This window comes from Oryza sativa, chromosome 2 (assembly GCF_034140825.1).
Source record: "Oryza sativa Japonica Group chromosome 2, ASM3414082v1".
Classification (NCBI taxonomy): Eukaryota; Viridiplantae; Streptophyta; class Magnoliopsida; order Poales; family Poaceae; genus Oryza; species Oryza sativa.
Window position 1 is genome coordinate 9,853,884 of NC_089036.1, and position 22,528 is coordinate 9,876,411.

The window sequence follows — 22,528 nt, forward strand, 5'->3', positions numbered from 1 at the left end:
AGATGAACTATTGTTTGAATTATGCTGTATCCTGATTGTATCTGTTATTAGTTGAGTCTAATATGGTATATGTTATTAGGTTTGAATCTGAGATGGTATGAGAAATTGGATTGAATTTGGTGGGCTCAAATTTAATTGGACTGTTTAGTGGGCTTTGATATAATAGTTAGTTGATAAAATGGGCCAGTTTTGAAATGGGCCTAGTTCTGAAATGGGCCTATTTAAAAATGGGCCAGTTCTAAAAAAATAATGGGCCGCTGTTAAATAATTAATGGGCCGTTAAAAAAATTAATGGGTCGTTAAAACAGATGGTTGCCACGTCATCAGTGACACGTCATCGTACACGTGTCAAAACAACCACGTCAACTGCCATGTTGGCCGCCACGTGGCAACCATCTGTGACGTTTAATTTCGTCACAAAGGTTGGGCCTGGGCTGGACTACATGAGCCCATAAGCGTTTTATGACGGTTAAAAAACGTCATAGATTGTGCTGATCCGTGACGATTTCGGAGAACGTCGGCATATTTAATCTGTGACACACAATAGATGACGATAAGTATAATCGTCACATACAAATTCCTGTGACGAATTTTCAGTGATCCATGATGAATTTTTTTCGTCATAGATTAAATAGATTCTTGTAGGGGCAGGAGCGGCTAACAAGAGGCGATACCAGTTCGAAAAGCTTTCGAATTATGTGTGTTTCTACAAAAGCTTTAGAACATTTCATCCATGATTCAGGACTACCTGTTCAAACAAGACACCATACTCATATAACCATGGACAAAGAAATACAACAACCAATTTGAACTACAGTCTTACAATTCTAATATTGCACCTGACATGGGTCACATTGACTTTCTCAAACAAAAATGAACAAACTAACTTTGCACTAACATATTTACTATCTCCCCCTAAAAGTTTATGAAGTATCTGCAACAAAGTCCTGGATTATGGTACGAACCGCAATAGGAATTCTCACAGAGTGTGTGATACCATCTTGCCATGTCAAACTTCCAAACGTGTAGCCACCTTGCACTCTCTGTCTTGTGGTGAATGTCACCTTAAATGTCACACTTCTACTACCGCCATTGGTGAATTTGATCACTGAAGGTTCCACAGACATGGTCATACCGACTGGTGCCTCAAGCATTGCATGGTAAGTTGCTTCTGCCACTCCGATGTTGATGATGGTTCGCCAAACCGTGACAGAGTACTTGAGATCTGGTACGACGATGGATGGGAGGTTGAGCTGGTAAAGTTGCCTCATGTATGACTCACATTCATCCTTGGGGTTGATACTGCAGTTGTAGAACTTAGCGTACTCTCTTGGATCTATATCATAGACTAAACCAGGGTCAACCGCTCTATCTGATTCAATGTGGCCACCACCGAAGTCGAATGGGTCAGCCACTTTCCTTGGCACTCCCTCGGCTTGGATTGGTATGCCAAAACGGTCAGTCACCGATGCTGCAATAATCAACAGAGATGTATACCCGTTAGACCTAATTAAGCAGGAAGCGATGAGTTTGTAGAAACAAATCAATCGAGGTGATCAAAAGAAACTTGATCATACCTGTGGTGACGATGGCGGACTTAATCATGGCAGGCGACCAATCTGGGTGAACCATCTTGAGCAGTGCCACCACCGCTGATACGTGCGGGCATGCCATGGATGTCCCAGACATGAACTCGTATGAGTCACCCAAGGCTGCCAGGATGCTGACTCCCGGTGCAGCAATGTCAGGCTGTTTAACAGACAGAAACAAGTTAAGTATTGACATATCGCCACAACCAAATACTAGTGATATAAGACCATGTAGTTCTCATTGTTGTAAATGTATCACTTGTTTAATAATGCATGTCAAGATCAGCATGTCACCTTCAGTATACCGGGAAACAAGGAGCTCGGTCCTCTCGACGAGAATGCAGCCACCCTCGGTGAGAGCACCCCACTTCCGACCACGGTCATAGCCGGAGACACCTCCACCACCGGCATCCTGGAAAATCAGAGAAGTTAAGAAACATCTGAGGATAGGATTATATACAGAACTCTAGCTTCTTTGAGAGCACATATATAATTAACCATATGCTTTCCCGATGGATCATGGAAATGAAATTCGTGATTTTCGGAATTGGACAGTCAATGCTAATTGAGCTCAATCCCACCTTGTGGAGGCCACGTAAGAGCGGATTCTGTTTGCGATCTCGTAGTCGACGAGTACACAGGGCATGCTGCCATTGCAGGCGTCCAGATCTTCAAGAATGTTGACGGTGTACTGAGCGAAGATGAGACCCGCGGCGCCTGCGTTAGCGACATCGCCAATGATTGCAGGCAGCATCAGGCGAGGCGGATTTAACTTCGCCTGCAACGGCGCCGAGCACAGCACAATCTTGCCAGTGACATTGATCAACGCCAGCGTCTCCTTGTCGCAGCTGCAAGCAAAAGTTTTTGATGAAACTGATGGTTAGATCATTCAGCAATGTAATTGATAGAATATTTTTACTATTGACTAATAAAGTGACCGGCTGACCGCTCGTTTAATTACCTGAATCCTCCATCAACGAGCATCTCAAATTTTCCGCTCTTCGCTGGTGCTTTGTAGTAAAGAGATTGCCCCTGTAAGCAAAATCGATTAAATATTCATTTCAACTCATTGTCAAGAGACAAAAAACAATAGGTTGACAATGGGTATCAAAATTCGGATATACGTGCGTACCACCAGCTTCTCTTTGTTCCCGAGCGATATCACGGTTGGGAATGTCCGATCAATCGTGCTGGCAGCCACCGTGATGACCCATGGCAAGGTGCTCCCCACCGTCTGCGGTGTGGGGCCGTCGTTCCCAGCAGAGAACACGACGGGGATCCCTCTCGCCACGGCGTGACGCGACGAGAGGTACTCGACGGGGCCTCCTATCGACAGGGACAGCACATCCACGCCGTCGTTGATGGCGTCGTCGATGGCCGCGAGCACCGCGGCGTTGCTGCAAGAGATCCCACCGCCGGCGGCGCCCCAGCACGCCTTGTAGACTGCTACCCGTGCGCGCGGCGCCCCACCGTGTGCCGACCCAGCGGCCAAGCCGCCCCGCTTGTGGCTCGCGTTCCACACCTGCCCACCAACGATCGTTGAGGCGGTGTGCGTGCCGTGGCCATTTGCGTCCCTCGGTGACAAGTACTCACCCTTCAGCGACTCATCCTGAATGCCACCTGAGTACCACCGGGCACCGATGATCTTTCTGTTGCAACTTGTGGCATTGAACGCCATGCCAGTTTGGCACTTGCCCTTCCACCGGGTCGGTACAGAGCTGTACCCACTGTCATTGAAGCTTTCTGATTCAGGCCATATACCTGTTGCATTCCATCAAAGCTTAAACCAATGGAAATTTGCATATTATTACTGTAATTAATGCTAGTGATGTCGGTCATAATAGTATATCGTACTATAGTTTTAAACCTGAGTCAATGACACCGACTATGACATCTTCACCATAGTTGGCTTTCTTTAGAAGGCCTGATTGTTCGTAATAGTTCAGGCCTAGGAAATCCCAGCTTCGAGTTGTGTGTGCTTGATGGTAAATGTTAGGATTCACGCTGAGGACTTCAGGTAATTCTGCATCAGGGATTCATAATTAGTTCGTTAATGGTCATGCATACAAATCGTAACACTAAAACAACATGCTTATGCCATTGTAGGGTTAATTGTTACTTGCCTGCAATTTCTTCAGCTTGAGATTCTGTGAGCATCGCTGCAAATCCAGAGAACCCATGTTTGTAACTGTACACTATAGACCTCATGGCTTCATCCTTACTGTTGTGTTACATTGACAAGAACCACAAAATTAAACATGAGCAACCAGTTTTATCGCTCAGTAAAGATTCAGAAGAAGATAGGACTTGAACTACTACCTCCCAAGAACAGAAGCAAGCATGTCATGGTGCGATGCCGTGACCACAAACGGATCGTCATGCTTCTTCTCCCCCATGTACACGATGTAGAGCTGAAATTTCGATGTAAAAAGGTTTCAAGAATCAATGTCAGTAACTTTCCTGAGGAAAAAATTAGGCGATATTGCATTTCCTGAATGAGGAAAGCATGCATCTTACTCTACTTGATGCATTGGTGAAAAAGGGGGAAACTAGTAGAAGAACTAGTAGCAAAATAGAAGAGAAAGCTGATCTCGAATCCATGTTGGATTTTGAGTAGTTTGTTCTTGTGGTTTTGTGTTCACGTGATATAGTATGAATGTATAAATAGCAGTCTGGCCCCAACAACCATTTGGCTGCAAGAATTGGTCGAAAGAACATCCTTCTGATGTTTGCGTGCTGATATTAATAAGTACCAAAAAGACTAAATCCAGTCCACATTGTATGGGACTACGTTTAAGTCACAAATTAAAAGACTAAATCAAGTCCAAATTGTATGTGAGAAGCACTGTCCACATTTGTTCACATGCTTAAACATACCTACGGAAAAGGATGTAATGACCCAGTCAACGTTGTGTGGAAATGAAGATATTTTAAATCCTTTGCTCAAACATATATAATAACAGTGCACCAATGATATGATGTAAAGCAGGCATGTGTGGTATGACTTGTTCTTCTTGTGGAGGTTTAAATGATTGGTTTCCGTTTGTATATTTGGCAGAATTTACCATATCTTAACAAAAACCCTTTCGCATGAGCTTGTTATATATGTGGATTTTTCTGGCAAAATTGTATGGAATTACGCATGGCCAGCTTATCGATAAAAATGAATATTATTCCACTCCAAAACTAAATAAAAAGATCGTTTCTACAGACTTAATATTTAAACTTACAAAATATTTATGCATTAACTTTAGAATAGCAAAAACATTATCTTGTGCAAACAAAGGTTGATAGATTTTAGAAATTATATATGTTACATGTTCGAACAATGGATTTAAAATAACTCCTTTACATGTTTATTGTTCTAGTTTTCAAATTCCCAAAGTCAAGCTTCATCTATCATGTGTATAGCTAACACATACATCATCTATTTGGCTAGACCAGAAGTTACTTGGTCAATATCTGAATATCCCACTGTCCTCGGGTAAATAGGAGTATCATTTTATAATTTGTGTGGTTGTGTGGTCAAATATCAAAATCTTATATCACTAACGTGTGTAGAAGTACTAAGATTTGATATGCGAAACTAACGCTGGTAGATTTGTACTATAAAATATACTGTCGTGCAACTATATTTAAATAATATTAGAATGACTAAACATGGGCATATATTGAAGATTTGTATCAATGTACTAAGGACAGGTACTAAAAAGAACATAAGGATATTTGTCAAGTAGAACTCGTTGATGAAAGGAACCTTTTTCACGAAATTTTGGATGGATTGAGCTTAATTTTTTCACTGCCATATCATTTCTTGTTTTCGATAGAATTTGCTTGGTTAATTCATATTGGGTTCACTAAAAAAATGCTTAGATCATATGTTGGCAAAGATTGCGCACACTGGTAGAGAAACCATCTTTCGTCGGTCGGCCGATTTCCACAATAGTCCCGGATGCAATAAAAACCGGGGCTAAAGATGATCTTTAGTCCCGGTTCAAAAGGGTAACGGGCATATTTGATCTTTAGTCCCGGTTTGTGTTACCAACCGGGACTAAAGATCATCTTTAGTCCCGGTTCGAATGCTGTCAGGACCTGTCAGGCCCCCCCGGGATCTTTAGTCTCGGTTGGTAGCACCAACCGGGACTAAAGATCTTAATACCAACCGGGACTAAAGATCCCGGTGTCCCGGTTGGTAATACCAACTGGGACTAAAGATCCCGGTGATCTTTAGCCCCGGTTGGTGCTACCAACCGGGACTAAAGATCTTAACTTTAGTCCCGGTTGGTAATACCAACCGGGGCTAAAGATCCCGGTGATCTTTAGCCCCGGTTGGTGCTACCAACCGGGACTAAAGTCCCACCCCTATATATATGTCTTCTTCCTCCTCCAGCTGCCCGAGCAAGCTTCAAAATTTCTTCAAAAAAGAGGGGAGGTCATGCCAAAATTTCTATTGAATTTATTTTGGTGATTACATACAAATCGGAGGTGCCTAAAAGGTTTGCAACTTCATCCTCCAATGTTTTTTTTTGTCATACTACATTTGCACCTATGTTTTGCACACTTTTTTTGTCTCCAAAATTTAGTTGTAAGTTGATGAGAGAGAAAATGTGTGTGGGGAAGAAAGAATATTACTGACACCGGTAAAGAAATGACGATAGAACAATTTATTACTGACACCGGTCTAACTACGGATCAATTGCTAGGAGTCGCACCAATCGAAAAGGCGGAAGTGAAATACATGTACGAACTCGGTAAACCGCTTGTCAAGCCTGAGCTGCTGCAGTCCCTACCCACACAAATGTACAAGTTCCATCAGCTGTACATGGAGATGAGCGCCACCGGTAGAGAGATGATCGGAGCGAGGATCAGGGACACGGACTTCTTGCAAGGAGATGACATTCTCTGGATCAATTTCAGGGGAATCTACGAACTATACCAGCTGGACGCCCTCGACGTCTGTATTATGAGTTGCTGGATTTTGTAAGTATATCGTTCAGTTAGATTTCTTACTATACGTCTCCTTTAATTAATTAGGTCCTTGTATATAAGTAGACCATAGAAAATAATATACTCCCTTTTATCGTTGTAGAATGGAGATTCAAGGGGCCCGACGGCGGAGGGTTTTCGATACTGGATTCATCGACCCTCGGAAAGTAAACGTCGCAATGCTCGACCAATATCCACAAGAAACAGAGGACAATCTCGTCCATCTCCTGAAGGCGCAGCATTACAAGACGTTCATACTGTTGCCATACAACACAGAGTTAGTTTAATTTTACTGTCTTCCTACATACCAAATTTCATTCCCGTACGAACTTGCTAAGTGTTTCATATGTAATGCATCCCACGCACATTGCAGATTCCACTGGGTGCTTTTACTCATCGACCTGGAGGCCTGCACCGTCAACGTATATGACTCAATGGATAAAAAAGAGTCTACGTTTGACAAGGTTTTCGAACTTATAGACAGGTACCGTCATAAGTTCCTTTGTTAATTAAGAAAATCTTGTTATGTTAATTGCTACTACGAATCATAGCTTTAAACTCCATGTAGGGCTTGGTATCGGTTCCGTCATTTGGTCCGCGGCAAATAGAGAGAAAGACTTAGGCGGAAGTTCAAATTTCCTGTGAGTACACATGCTCTACATTTATATTTCTCCGATTCAAATACATACAAGTGTATATTAATTAGATCTCTCGTTGTTTGTCATTTATTTGTAGTGCGCAAAGCAAAAGCAGGGAACTAACTTGTGCGGCTATTACGTGTGCGAGTATTGCCACTGCCTTGCAGACCAAATCATCACCACAAGAGAGCTCGATGTACGTACAAATAAATTCAAATTTTCATTACGTAGCGATTTCTTGTTTAATTACTAATCAATTTCATACATTCATATAGTTTATTCGCATGAGGGATAACCTGACCACACACAAGGAATTTATCGCGGCGGTTCAAGAACAACTCATGGGATTCATCAACGAAGAAATCCTTGATCCCAAGGGTGAATTCTACTACGACGGAAACACAATTCACCGGTCCTTAGCTTCTGAGCTAGCAGCGAGTACTACTACGTCGAAATCGTAGCTAGCTAGGACATATAATGGATTGTAATTAATACATGACTACATATGTTTCTATATGCATGTGTACACATTTTCTATAATGTAAATATATTTTGTTCATATATATATCTATATACATATGCATTTGCATAACATATATATGTATAAATACATATATATATATATGTATGCATATATATGTATTGAAACATATATATGCATGGTTTATATTTATATATATATATATATATATATATATATATATATATATATATATATATATATATATATATATATATATATATATAAACCATGCAGCAACAGGGGCATGCAAAAAAAAAAAGGTCAGCTCTATCTTTAGTCCCGGTTGGTAACACCAACCGGGACTAAAGATGGCTCAGCCGGCCACGTGGCTGAGCCATCTTTAGTCCCGGTTGGTGTTACCAACCGGGACTAAAGATCGATCTTTACTCCCGGTTATTTCACCCGGGACTAAAGATAGCGATCTTTAGTCCCGGATTGGTACTCCCGGTTTGGAAACCGGGACTAAAGGGGGGTTACGAACCGGGACTACAAAGGGTTTCTCCACCAGTGGCAGTTGTATTCAAAATTAAACTATGATATTGACCTTAATTATTATGCTCAAAATAACTGTGTCTTCCCTAATTTGTTAGAGCCAAACCATATAAATTTACTAGCAAAGTATCCCTGTGTTGAACATTTCCGAAAATTCCTCATACTCGATTTGAAAATTTGAAAGCGAACTCAATTTTCCCCTTTTGAATACTTTCTTCTTGGATCAGTCTTCCTTTTCTCAAAATTCTTTCAAATTGTCTGTAGATCAAAATCCACGAAAAGACGCAAAAGTCCACATATATGTCCTTGTGTTGTGATTGCATATATTAAATGGGATCACTTCTATAGGTTTATAGGATTTAAAGACGAGCACTCCTGTCGGTGAAGTTAATTTCACTGTCATATCATTTCTTGTTTTCGTACTCTTAAGATATTTCGGTTAACCCATCTCGCAAGAGAATTGAAGGGGATTTAGAAATGTGAAATTAATCCCTTTAATTGTCTCAAATCCTTTTTTTGCAAATTAACCGAGAATAAGCTCTAAGGCGGTTCACAGGTACCTTGTCCATCAGAGTGACAGAGTTCTCGATCAGGTCCAGGCTGGAGCACAGCTTGACTAATTACTGCAACTAGGAAGGTGGCCCGCGTGCATACACGGGCACTTAAATTATTGAAAGGTAAGATTATTGTTTGTTCAAAAATTTTATCTCATACATTAAGGGCAAACTAAAGTTCGGATAACAATATTTTATAATAATTTAAGGGTTCTATTTTTCTTAAGATATCTTAAAAAACCATTCACAAACTTTTGAGTAGGAGATAGGTTAAGTACTTACGACTTTTTAATATTTTTTTTCTCAAGTAAATAAGGAACTATTGCTAGTTAATTATTATACGGTCCATCTATATACATATCATGTAGTATGGTCACAAATGAAAAATACGAGAGCAAGATACTCAAAAAAATTCTTGTGATTAAATCGTCTCAAGAAGGCGCATGATATAGTAAGAAAGGGAGGGAAGTGTATGCATGAAAAAAAAAAGAAGAAAGGGAAAAATGAAAAAAGGGAGAGGAAGCGTACGTACCAATCTACGTATACCTATGCCACGGGACGAGAGGTGAGACCTTATAATATTTAGTTTTTTTTTAGATCAATTTAATCTAACGGTTTATAATAACGGTTTATAATATTGGACGTACCGATTTAAGTGAAAAATCAAGTAATGATTTGCTTTTCTTTCCTTAGAATTTCTAATATTTGCTCTAATTTATTAGAACACCACGTGGCAGCTTGAGAACGTTTTAAGAAATTTTAATGTACTTAACACATGTAATTAGAATATTAACCGCTTAATATATATATGTATAGGGCATATTGTAATATTTATTCCAGCTTCGTGCATGTTTATATACATGTAGAGAGAAATTAATTATGTGGCTGGTAAGCAATTAGATGTCTAATTAGTAGCAATTAATTTTGACACCTATTTACAGTTGTTCATAGTAGCTCTTATATATTCATCTTACGACTTTGATTATACATTGATCCCCAATTTACTGATTACATGATTCGCATAAAAAAAATTATGTACTACTTAGGTTTAGGACGGCTGAAATTGATGAATTATCTGATTTATGTGATAGCTATTTGAGGGTATAAACGAATGAATTGACTTCTAAAAAGTTAAAATGCTGTTTAAAAAAGACACAATTTAGAAACTTGGAAAGCGTGCAAACAAAAATCCAACTATAGAATCAGGGAAAAAAAGAGGGTCTTAAACTCCCTTATAACACCGTAGTCTTTGTAAGAGTGCTATTGATATTCGTTAATATTGTGCTCACATTTATAACATAATGATTTCTTTCACTATTACGAACAAATAGTACAAAATCCAAATACGACATAACACACTTCATTATAATTATTCTCTAATCAACTCTCGGTTTCAGCTTAAACAGAGCTAAGTGTTGGCAAAAAACACAACCCACAGTGCTTGATTCTTCTCTCACTGCATCACACCTTTAATTTTCTTTTCATGTTATTAATAAAATTAATCATCTCCATATATGATTTGATATGTAGCAAAGCGGTAGTGTTGCGGTAGTCGTGATCACCTTAGATGCCTCAGACACGATGCTTTGTCACGCGTGCAAAAGGCAAAGGTGCAGACGTGCATTGTGCAGCGGCAAAAAAGAGAACTTCGGATGCTTTATTTATTAGCAAATAATATATCAGATGATTTAAATAATGGGTCCACCGGTTCTAGTGTAAGTGTATATTAGTTAATATAGATTTTAAATTGTTAATTTGATGGGTACATAATATAATGGTGTAGACTTTATTTTGAAACCATACATTATTTGAGAATAATAGTCCAATGTAATAAAAAATAGCTCTAATGATTTAAATAATCGGTTTAAGCGTACATATAAATCAGTTAATATAGATCTTAAATTGTTTATTTGATAGGTACACAATATAATTGTGTAAACTTTATTTTAAAATAGTGTATTATTTGAAAATAATAGTACAAAATAATGAGTATACAGGTTTAAGTGGAAACTATATTACATTATTAATTTAATGGTCACATATAATGGTTTAAATTTTATTTTTAAAAATTGTAATTTAGTTACCAGTGAGTTGTATGATGGTAGATTCTTTGTGTTGTAAAATTATGATTATTTAAAGAAGTATATATTCATTATATAAATGGAAAAAGAAGAAAAAAAGGAAAAAAAAAGAAGAAGGGAAGGAAGCATACATACACGTATATATACCCACGTACCCCTGCACCGGAGAAGGAGGAGAGGTGGGACTCCATAGTATTTGGTTTGTTTTAAGATCAATTTGATCTAACGGTGTATAATATTGGACCCAGCAATTTATGTGAAAATCAAGAGGTAGATGTTTTGCTTTTTTCTTAGAATTTTTAGGATTTTTTCTAATTTATTAGAGCGCCACGTGACAGCTTGAGTGCGTTTGTAGGAAGTTTAATGTACTCTTAGTATATAATAGATTAAGTGGTTGTACTTAATTAATACTTTTAGAAAGAAAGGATATATAGGTACAGTATTAGGATTCCTCTCGTGATCAGGAACCAATGCGAACTACTCCCTCATTTTCTAAATGTTTTACGCATTGACTTTTTTAAACATGTTTAATCGTTCGTTTTATTCAAAATTTTTTGTGAAATATGTAAACTATATGTATACATAAAAGTATATTTAACAATAATTCAAATGATAGAAAAATAATTAATAATTACTTAAATTTTTTAAATAAAACGAACGGTCAAACATATTTAAAAAAGTCAACGGCATCGAATATTTTGGGATGGAGGGTTGTTTTGGAATCTTATAGAGCTCTAAAGCATATATACGAAATCGTGTAGGATAATACTAAGTAAAGCGCCTAGAAAATTAAGCTGTGCCTTACAAAAATCGACGGAAATAATTAGCCGTATATATTGTTCAATCTCGTCGGCTTCTGACGCATGCAAGAATCAATCTAATAGTAGCTAGCAATGGAGATCAACAAGAAGGCGCAGGACTCGCCGTCGCTAATGGAATCTCGCTTAGCTCCACTTCTACTCTTCGGCCATGGCGAGGCCGGCGACAAGTTCTTGTACAGCATACCCAGCCGGCGGCAGCTGACGGCGGCGGCGGCGGCGTTCGTCGACCTCATCGGCCACTACTCCTGGATCACGCCGCGGGGCTGGGTGCTCACGCTGCAGCCGGCCGGCCGGCGCGGCGGCGGCGACGCCCCCGCCGAGGCCTTCCTGCGAGACCCGTTCTCCTCGCGCCGTGTTCCCCTGCCGCCGCCGGACGAGGAGATCAGCGGCCTCGCCGCGAAGGCGCTAGGCGGCGGCGACGACGACGCGGCGTGGTGCGTGCTGTCGCACGACGCCGCGGACCCGCGCTCCGTCGTGGTGGTGGTCCACCCCACCGAGCCGGTGCTGTTCTACTGCCGGCCGGGACCGGGAGACAGCGCCGGCCGGCGGCGGTGGCTGAGGCACGAGTACCAGCCGGAGGCGATCATCGCCCCGGCCAACCACGACGACGACGACGACCTCGACGCCGTCGTCATCGAGTCTATGGGGTGGCTCACGGCGTCGGGCGGCAAGCTCTTCGCGGACCTGGAGTGGTCCGGCAAGATGGCGACGCTGGAGTTCTCGCCGTCGCCGGCGACGCCGACGCTGGCGAGCGCTCCCCTCGCCATGGTGCCGTGCCCGGCGTGGTGCAACCACTGGAACAGCTCGCTGGTGGACTCCCGCGGCGAGCTGTTCGTCGTGCACTTCAGGAACTCGCTGCTGTGCCAGCGCACGGTCCTGCTCGTGCAGGTGCACCTGCTGGACTCGACGCGGCGCGCGTGGGTGAAGGCGGACGGGCTCGGCAGCAACAGGGTGTTCCTGGTTACGAGCCAGTTTGGCGTGTCCATGGCGGCGGATGAGGCTGGGTTGGAGGAGAACTGCATCTACTTCACCAAATCGGATGACAAGGGGTTGTATGTGTATGATGTGGGACAGGGAACAACTGCTTTGTATGATCCTGGAGAGGACATTCCTGATTCCATGGAGCCTATACTTTTGATGCCTGTCAGTTGAATTCGGTGCGGATTCACTGAAATGTTTCAAACTTAATTTTGGTTCCTGCTTCCGATCCACCTGTGGTGAAGCTGCTTCTGATTCTGAATCTGATTGGGATTTTTGGACCAACACGATTGCAACTTTGCAAGTTTGCAAAGCAGGACACGACACGATTGACACACGACGAGTTGCCCAAGAACTTGCCAGTGTTACGGCTTGTACTAATAGCACATTCCAACATATACTCGGATACAATCTGTCGTTGAAATGTCTGGACTCCGCGTCCCTGACGGCCTGATCGATCGACGGAGCGCGCGATCTCGCCACGATGGACGCACGGTCGATGTCGTCTTCGTCGTCGTCGGAGTGGCGGGACTGGTCCTCTCTACCGGAGGACCTACTCCTCCTTATCCTCGAGCGGCTCCGGTGGTCAAGCCACCCAAGCGTCGCCGCGGTGTGCTCGCCATGGTGCTCCGCCGTGCCGCCGTCCTACCCGGCGTGGATCACCCCGCTGCTGCTCAACGCCGCCGACGTCGGCACCACCAACATCCGGTACTACAGCCCCTATTTCCACAAGAACTTCGAAATCGACCGTACGCTGACCGATCCCGGTGCCAAGATCTGCTGCTCCGCCGCAGAACACCTAACGACTCTATGCACGCCGGACGACGTGGTCCTCGACGCCGACATGGTCTCCGGCAGCATCCGCGAGCTCCCGCGTCTGCCGGATAGCAAGTTCAACTTCATCGTCTATGACGACGGTGCGTTGCGGACGACGATGTACGCCATCGACACGGTTGGGTCGCTGCGTATATGTAGAACCGGACTAAATGATGACAGCGAGTGGGATGACTGGGATTTGGTGGATAGCCCCGATGAACAAATGGTTCCGACATTGCCGATCTCCAACCCGGTCTTCCATGGCGGCATGCTCTACCTCCTTGGGAAAGATGGGAGGCTGGCATTGTATGACCCGTGCAATCACGAAAGAGGGTTTGAAATTCATGACAAACCCGAGAGCTTTGGGTTCGAAACCGATGATAGCTACCTCGTCGAGTCTGAACAAGGCGAGTTGATGGCAATCCTCGTTGGCCGACGAGGGACGCCGGTGCATATTGTGAAACTTAACGAGGAGGCGATGAAGTGGGAGGAAGTGGAGAGTTTACAGGGGAGAACGTTGTTTACCGGCACGCTCACGACGATGATGAGAAGTGTCAAGATCAAGTGGATGCAAAACAAGGTTTTTCTTCCAAAGCTTTATGACTGGCCTGAGACTATCCAAGTTAATCTTGTTCTTCGTGATGGTGAATTAGCATTTGTACCAAAGTCGGGTGGTGAAAATACTATTTTGAAAGATGGTGAGGACTATATGGAGAAAATGTGGTGTTATGAACCAGGACAAAGACAGGCAAAGAAGTTTTGGGGTACCAAAAGTGTGGATTATGGCATTTGGGTTAATTTTAGCACTTAGTATTGATTAATCTTCGGTAATGAAGTTTATTGTAGGATGCTTTATATGAATAGAGGGGGTCAAAATTATACTTATTTATGAAGTTTCTTAAGAACTAGAAAGGAAGCCCGCGCAGATGCGCGGTCATCTTATTTATTATTTATAGAAATAATGTTAAATAGAATTAAGTCATATCTCACTATATGCATATAATATATTGTAGATTTCACCTTATAATTAAAAAAATCTTTGTCGTAAAATTGACCGTAGACTTTAATAAATGATAAGAATGTTTCTTATATTCAAACAAAAATCACTTTTGTCCATATGACACGTAAACTCGCCTATTGTCACTATTACTAATTATCATTGTTGCTTGATACCTTTTTAATAAACGGAACTACATTTGTATCACCAAAGTAAGCGTATTACATCATTAATACATAAAACATCAATCTCCACTACATACCTAAATGTTTATGTTAACTCTTATTTCTAAATCTATAAATAAATATTCTAAAAATACTGCTTCTATTAGTTAAAGGGATAACACTGTTAAAAATTAGACATGAATTACCCTCTAATGGGTAGAGCTACCAAGAATTTATCTCTATTGCCTTCAAACATAGGTTTCAGGGCATCCACAATGTGAAGCAAAAGTAGTCCATAAGCAATATTATATTACATTCAACTACCTATTACCATTGTGCAACTAGTCCATGTGGAGAAAATAACAAAAGGTATCCATAAGCATATGGACTACCCATATGGAAGAAATAATACTATCTATCTCTATCTCTCTCTCATCTCCTAATACTACCTTGTATCTATATACATTGTGGAGATTACTACAGTTAAAGTCTCTTTATATGGGTCCCATCTATATGGATCACTTTTACCATATACATTGATGATGCCCTCATAGCGACGTACTTATGCCAATCAAAGCCAGTGTGGAGCATAATTCTTAAGTCCTATTTCACTATCGGCACCATCAAAGCTTATTGCATTAGTACGTAGGAAGTTGAGTACTATTGTCAGTGGTGGCCTCCATTGGGTCTGTCTCAACTCAATTATATGTATGTCCCTCCTATAGTTGTGTTAACTGGCTAACTGCTCGATGCCCTTCAGGAAAGAAAGAGAAGATAGATGTGAAGAAAATAATTCTTTCCATAAAAATATTTTTTTTAACGTTTTGAGTAGAGACTATTTGTTTGTAGTGTTAATCAGTACTGCTTATTCTCTTTTGAAATAAGTGAGGTTGATTATTAAGAAATGTATCGCTAAACATACATATGACCATGACAATCTTTTAAGGAAGCTCGTGTGGTTGCGCGGGTATCTTATTTATTGTTCTATGAAATAGTGCTAAAAGAAGTCATATCTCACATTTCTATGTCGTGAGATAGATCATAGACTTTAGTATGCTTCAATAATAATAATTTCTCTCAGATTAAAAAAAACACTTTGTCCCGATTATATATAAATTCTCCTATTAACGTAACAACTCATTATCACTATTTTAAAAGCTGACTACCTATTAATAGATGAAATTGCATAAATGCGGATAAAATAAGTCTAATATATCATTAATACACTACTTAGCTAAGTGTTCATGTCTCAGATATATATATTTTAGCGTCTAGTTTATTTTCGTCACCTATTTTTCATAACAGGTTCATCAATTTAAATGAAAATCGATGGCGAGATTACACAGTGTCACATGACGGTTCAAGAGTGCTTGTAGAAGCATCACGTAACCATATTTGTGAAGTAATAAATTTTATTTTTTATATAAAAAATCCTTTTTAAAAAGATAGTCTATTTTTCGATGATGGTTCTGATATTTACATATATTTTTCTTTAGGGTTTTATAGCTTTTTTAACGTACATCCTTTTTTTTTCAAATGAACAGTAGGTAAAGGTATTTTTTCCATCGCTAAACGGTACGTACGTCCTTTGTTTTGTTTTTCAAATGAATATAGTACGTAAAGGTATATTTTTTTCGTACTATGTATTTCGGCCCATAGTACGTTTTCCTGGTATGCTGACTTTTTTTAGGTAAGTGTAAACGGATTATGTATACACATAAAGTATTAACCTTTTTTTAATAGATCTAATATCACGGTTTTAAATAACGGGTCCACCAACTTAAATAAAAATCGACGGTGAAATTATAGCATGCCACGTGGCAATCTAGCAGTGCTGGTAGGAGCGCCACATGACGGCTTAAAAGCGTTTATAGGAAGATTAATGGACTTTTAGTATATAATAGATAGATAGATGTTCTATGACTATATAATACATCTCTCATCAAGATTATTGATACTAAAAAAATCACACAAAGTATATCTACGCGAACCAACTCAAGTACTAGTTGATGGCAACATTATTGATGGCAGAACTGAAATAAAATTCAGGTGTTGTTAATTTTGTAAATTCACATGCAGTACTCTACCAGTTGACAATACCATGCCACACCAATTGCAACAGTGTAACATGCGAAGGAAGAAAGATTTTGAGGGTCACAGTTCCTTAGATATTGAGGAATTCGATCAATGAAGAAGGTTTGAATCCCGATTTCGACACTGAACTGAATGAATTTTGAATTTACGAAAACTTGAATTTGGATATGAATTACCAACTTTGTCTTAAAAAAAGTGTATTTCTTATAAATATAACTTGTCTAGGTGCATTACCAGAAATACATTCTTTTTTATTTTGAACTAGGCTATTGAAGTTTGATTTTTTTTTAAAGAGAGAGACAAATTGAAATCCTTAGAGTAAGTTCAATAATATATCCAACTACTACCTCCAAAAACTAAAACATCATCTACAACAAATCTAATAGCTCTAATAGCTCACTTGTATAATAGTTAGTTACACATATATATTGCATAATTAATACCTAATCCACCCATATCTCTAACATAATTTATCGGAGCTTGTGCTGCAGCTGGGTATAAATTTGTAACTTATTTTTTTCTCTCTTCTCTTCTATTCTCCACGCGTAAGCACAAATATGATATGATAACTTATACAACCCGTTTACATTATATTATTATACTCGCTCTTAACGCTATTAATTTTTATTCAAAAGTAATACTCCCTCCATTCCAAATTGATCTACATATAGTTTTTTTAGGTTATTCCCAAATGATCTACATATTTGTGTTCATGTATTAAGTCTATTTGTTATTCGTGCATTGAAGTAAATAGACATTGATGCAAGCATCCATGCACACAAGTATTTATAACCCACATGCAATATCTTGATTTGCTATTGGCTAGGAAATAGTGGGGATGGTGCATGCATCGAGTTTGTTGCTAGAGTAAATATAGTATGAGAGAGTTATTAGCTTTTCTTGGTCTTAGTGTACCTATGAAATATATAGATCAATTTGGAATGGAGGGAGTACTACTTAGCAGATTTTTTTTATTAAACTTGAGTTTTTTATGGTCTCACCACAACTAACCGATGCTTCCTTCTATTGACTATGTTGACTGCCTTTATTCTTAATAGTAAAAAAAAAGTTACCCAAAATGACAGGTGGCGCCTAAAAGATATCTATGCCCCTAGTGGGTTTTAGTTAATTGATGACAAAAGATTAAGGGACTAATGTGTTTATTGAGTGTATAATTGTTGATGAAAAATTCGTGCTCAGCCAATGTTGCCGGAACTGTGTTGGTGCGAACTAAGTCGACAAACACAACAGCTTGAGAGATCTGCTTAGCTCCTGTGCAGGTCCAGAAATTGATGAGATGTGGGCGTGCCAGTCAGTTTGATCCTGCAACTGACAAGATAGATAAGTATGTTAATCACCGAAGAGCCAATCAACTGACAAGCCGATGGAGTTATTCCAGCCGAGGCTGGTCCTAGCCGATGTCGATATTAGCTAATGCCGATGGGGTTTCGAGCAATTGGCTATATGTCTAATTTATATTCTGATACTTGAGTAAATAATGATATATAGACAATCAGCTGATGATAATATAATAAAACAACAATATAATCTAATTGAAACCAATTGGGTAATAATGATATATCAGAATAAACACTGATCTGAAGGTTAAAGCATACATCGGCTGAAGGTCCGATGTCATTAAATCTGAACGATTAGATAAACAATGAAACCTTTTGTTGCAATCGGCTAAATCCAACTTGTATGAAATTCTAATAAGCCAATGCAGCGTCCAAATAACTCATCGGCTGAAACCCCGATGAAACCCTTATTGGCGATCAAAGGCATGTTAATTTCTATGTTTCTAACCACGACTATGGTCGATGCAACTCAAAGTATGCAAAGAAATATAAAGTCTAAACAATCAAGCCTTTGACTGATTTTAAGAGTGGCGGATAACTTAGCTAATCTAATCTGGAAAAGCAATTTAGTTGATACCGGCGAAAACCCTAAAGCAGATCCCAACCAATACGAGTAAATCGAGCTACCAAACTAGATTAGCCAAGATATATGATAGGTAAGCAGGCAACTATATCAACCGAACCAGAGCGATCCAAGAGATCGAAGTGATGCAGCTTTGAAGCACACCAACATAGCCAATACAATTGCCTGAGCTGGCGGAACGTAGGACTTACCCCTTCACCGGAGATCGAAGTCGATGCAGCCTCACGTGAGGTGCCAAGTTCCACCGGTGATAAGTGAAAACCTCGGAAAAGTGGGTGGTGATGCGTCTAGAGTAGTTTTATTGATCGAGAGGTAATTTACAATGACTCGGGGAGTACATATTTGTACACATGGGTAGATACTATTCCTTATTGGACAAGAAAGAAACATTCCTAAATATAATAGGAAAACATAAAGTCCTTATCAGACACTAAACATACTTTTCTAAAGATAAAAGGAACCTAAATGACTCTTTCTAATTAATAGATAAACTATCATATCGCATCCTTCTTGAACTCGGTTTCTTCTAGATAAACTTCCTTTAATTGATTGATTTCCTTAATCGAATCTACCAAGAATCCGACTATTGGTAAAATTGATGATGACCTCGAGGCTTACCAAATTTTGGCGTTAACAATAATCAAGGGATTAGTTCGATGAAGAATCGACAAAGATGATGAAGAAGAATATGCAATACAACAAGGTTTCATTGCGATCCAAGGCTACAAGTGACGGAAGATGGCAAGATGCAGTGAAGGTTGGCAAGACTTGGCTACACAATGGACCATGCAAGGGAGAAGGGCAAGCAGAGGCTTGGCGACGAAGGATGAAGGAGCAAGTGCTTGACCGAATGCCGATGAATCGATCGAGGCCATAGGATGTCAGAAGTTGCCGAGAATCAACCCTTGGTAAAGAAGAAGTGCAAGATGAAATGTCAAAAGATCAAGAGGATATGATTTGTTGATGAACATCAAGCCAAATTCCATATTATCATTATTCAAGGCAAAGAAAGACGATGGCATAAAGGTACTCGCATTAGTATAGCTTTTCTATTTGCTCTTGAGTTGGTAGGAAAGCCGTACCATTAAGGGAAATGTTGCCTTGATGTCTAGGGATGAGTTTGGTGCTCAAAATCTTTGTTGAAGTGGTTCTCACTCTTGGATTTGTGTGTTGGAGTTTTTCGGAGTTTTTTGAAATTGGTTTCGGAAGTTTTCGAATTGGTTTTACCTTTGAAAACCGGTACAGGTATTTTTTCGGAAGTTTCTGAAAGTCATTTTCGGAAATTTCCGAACTGATTTGAGTTTGCAAAAATGGTACTGGTGTTTTTCGGAATTTCCCGAAACTGCTTCAGAAATTTCCGAAATGTTGTATTGGCGAAAAACAGGTACCGGTGTTTTTCGGATTTTTCAAAATATTTTGAAATTTTTCGAAATGCTTTTTTTTGCCCAGTTATTGTGTTTGTGCTGGAATTTTGCACTGCTCGGAAAATTCCGAAGTTACTTTAGCAAACTTCGAAAGAAAAGCCTGAAGTTACTGTAGCAAATTCCGAAGAAATTTTCGAAAGTTGTTTTTGCTCTCTGGTAATCACTTTAGAAATTTCTAAAATATGGAATCTTTCCCCGTAACGGGTGATCTAAGGGTGTTACTATAAGTAACCCCCTCCACCCACAAGCTAGGGTTGCTGGCTCTATTGTTTTTCTTATGCCATTGGCTTGGGTTGATTTGAGATTCACTTTGAGCCTTGCCTTCTCACTTCTTCCTCTGCACTGATCTACAAGCTTGGTTTTCGTGTGTACGTGTGAGTGGTTGATTTGAGTTTGTTTGAATACATGGTGTTGACTTCGTGAAGATTTATTGAGCACTCGATTCATCCCCAGGAAATCTTTGTTGCATTTGTTACTCTTAATGGAAAGGAAAGATATACCCTTAATGGAAAGTGGATAGGGTTTCAAAAGACCCGACTCATTGTGATATCCTCAACGGAGTGTAGAATCCCCTCAAAGATTTGAACTTCGAGCACATCATCTTACAAGAATCCCGGTGATATCTCGGCCACTCATTTAGCTTTGATATTTGGTGCGGCTTGTAGTTTAGTTATTGTATGTGCAATCCCTTCCCTAATTGTGTTGCTCTTCCCTTTTGCTTGTCTTGCTAGTTTGCTTGTAAATCTGAGATTTTTGGAAAATTCCGAAAATATTTAGAAATATCCAAAAGGTGCTTCTACATTTATTTAAAAGTTTTAAACGCCTATTCACCCTACTATAGGCGACATCGAGGTTCTTTCAGCGCCCTTCCAGGACGTTGGTAGGTAGCAGTAGCCTATATTGATTGCCTCACAGGCTCACACAGTTACACGGGAGGAGCAGACGGCCCAGATCTCGAACCAACCCACTCGCTGCCTCCCGTCTGATTAGTCGCCCGCACGTACTGCCCCTGCCTCCGCTACTTTCCTCGAGCTTGTTGTCAGGCTCCAAAGCAAAAGCTAAACAATGGCGCTTGCTACTACTTGGGTTCCATCCCCCCTTTCAAGCTTTCCACACCACCGCCCAAAACCCAAACTGTAACGTCCCACCTCTCCCAGGGCGGGCCTAGTTACATCTGGCAGTTTTTCTTGGATATAGACTGCCATCAGACCAACACAAGTCTTTTCTGCACACTTTGACCACTCTGGGTCCACACCAGCCATGCGCAACTGTGACACACGCGCCCCAGGCCGGGTCCACTTGCATCTGGCAGCTTTTCAAATTGCTCTAGGCCAAGCACGCTTAACCTCAGAGTTCTTTGGAGATCAGCTTCCGGAAAAAGAAGTTGTAACTTGTTGGTATGAGTATTCTATTAATCCTGTTAAGCCCTTGGTCAGGATGTCACACAAACCCTCCTCTCCGCAGGGAGCTTGCACCCGCTGCTCGCTTCCCCCTCCTCCTCCTCCTCCCCTGCGCCCCGCAGGTGAGGTGAGGCCCCGATCCCACGCGAAGAGCGGCCGATTCCTCCTCTTTGCTTGCGCCATTAACTCCTGTCGGTTTTATGGATTGGTTAACATGAGTTCTTGCCTTGTTCTTTTCAAATTTGGGGGCTGATGCCCCTAGCGGATTTGGGGAGCGGGGATGAGGACGTGTGGAAGTGGTGAGTAATCTTACCGAGTATGCTGGAAACCACCTCATTCCGCATGTTTCTGCATTGGGCTCGGTTTCGGGGAACATGGGTTTTATCTCTAGATCCCATTATAATGCATATAATGCATATGCATGTAATTAGTAAATAGTGAAAGTCATAACACAAGTCATAACACACTTTAACAATATATATAATGCACTATGATCATTAACTTTATAACGGAGTATACTATGGATGAGAGCTACTTTTCTCCTCGTGTGGTTGGGCTACTGACCAACCTCCTTTTTCTTACCTTCTCTCGAAGTTCTCCTAGCATGTTTAGGTAAGAAATGTTTTGTTTTGAGTGAAATAAAGAAGCGCTTTAACTAGATTATTTTTAGAGAGAATCTATCGTGTGTCACTGATTTTATTCCCGTTCTATAATATGCCATTGAGTTTGTTAAGTTATACACATGTCATTGTATTTTGCTTAACATTTATAATATACCATCGCCATCCAGTTAGACTCGGTTGGGTACTATATAATTTTGTTCTAACTAGAAAAAATGCCAGTGCATTGCAACGGTGAATGCTTTTTTAATCTTATTATTGTTATACGATTTAGCTAGAATGAAATTCACTGTAGAAATTTGCTTAGATTTTTTTTAAAAAAATCATGAGCTACAATTAGGAGACCGACTTTCATATCAGGTTAGCATGCAAGTTTTTTTTTAAAGAAATTTCTTAATGACTTCTTTTGT

The 22,528-nt window shown here is 40.3% G+C and overlaps 2 protein-coding genes across 2 annotated transcripts; one reads left to right on the forward strand and one right to left on the reverse strand.

Annotated features, from left to right (window-relative positions):
* Positions 1-751: 751 nt before the first annotated feature.
* On the reverse strand, positions 752-4,190 carry LOC4328983 (subtilisin-like protease SBT3.8). The gene is made up of 10 exons (XM_015768679.3): positions 4,107-4,190; positions 3,909-4,000; positions 3,713-3,810; positions 3,457-3,612; positions 2,722-3,350; positions 2,551-2,621; positions 2,171-2,437; positions 1,884-2,001; positions 1,578-1,749; positions 752-1,471 (listed from the first exon to the last, which is right to left on the reverse strand). The coding sequence occupies exons 1-10, from the start codon at positions 4,188-4,190 to the stop codon at positions 924-926; spliced, it is 2,235 nt and encodes a 744-aa protein (XP_015624165.1). The 3' UTR covers positions 752-923.
* An 8,956-nt stretch (positions 4,191-13,146) lies between these two features.
* Positions 13,147-14,289, forward strand: LOC107279973 (F-box protein At3g56470). The gene has a single exon (XM_015768892.1). It carries the CDS (start codon positions 13,147-13,149, stop codon positions 14,287-14,289), a length of 1,143 nt encoding a protein of 380 aa, XP_015624378.1.
* The last annotated feature ends 8,239 nt before the right edge of the window (positions 14,290-22,528 follow it).

Coding starts and splice junctions, on each gene's coding strand:
- LOC4328983 (XM_015768679.3), bottom strand. CDS start 4,190: ATGGATTCGAGATCAGCTTTCTCTTCTATTTTGCTACTAGTTCTTCTA. Junction 3,351..3,456: donor AGTCGGTGTCATTGACTCAG/GTTTAAAACTAT, acceptor GGAATGCAACAG/GTATATGGCCTGAATCAGAA. Junction 2,622..2,721: donor GGAACAAAGAGAAGCTGGTG/GTACGCACGTAT, acceptor TTTTGCTTACAG/GGGCAATCTCTTTACTACAA.
- LOC107279973 (XM_015768892.1), top strand. CDS start 13,147: ATGGACGCACGGTCGATGTCGTCTTCGTCGTCGTCGGAGTGGCGGGAC.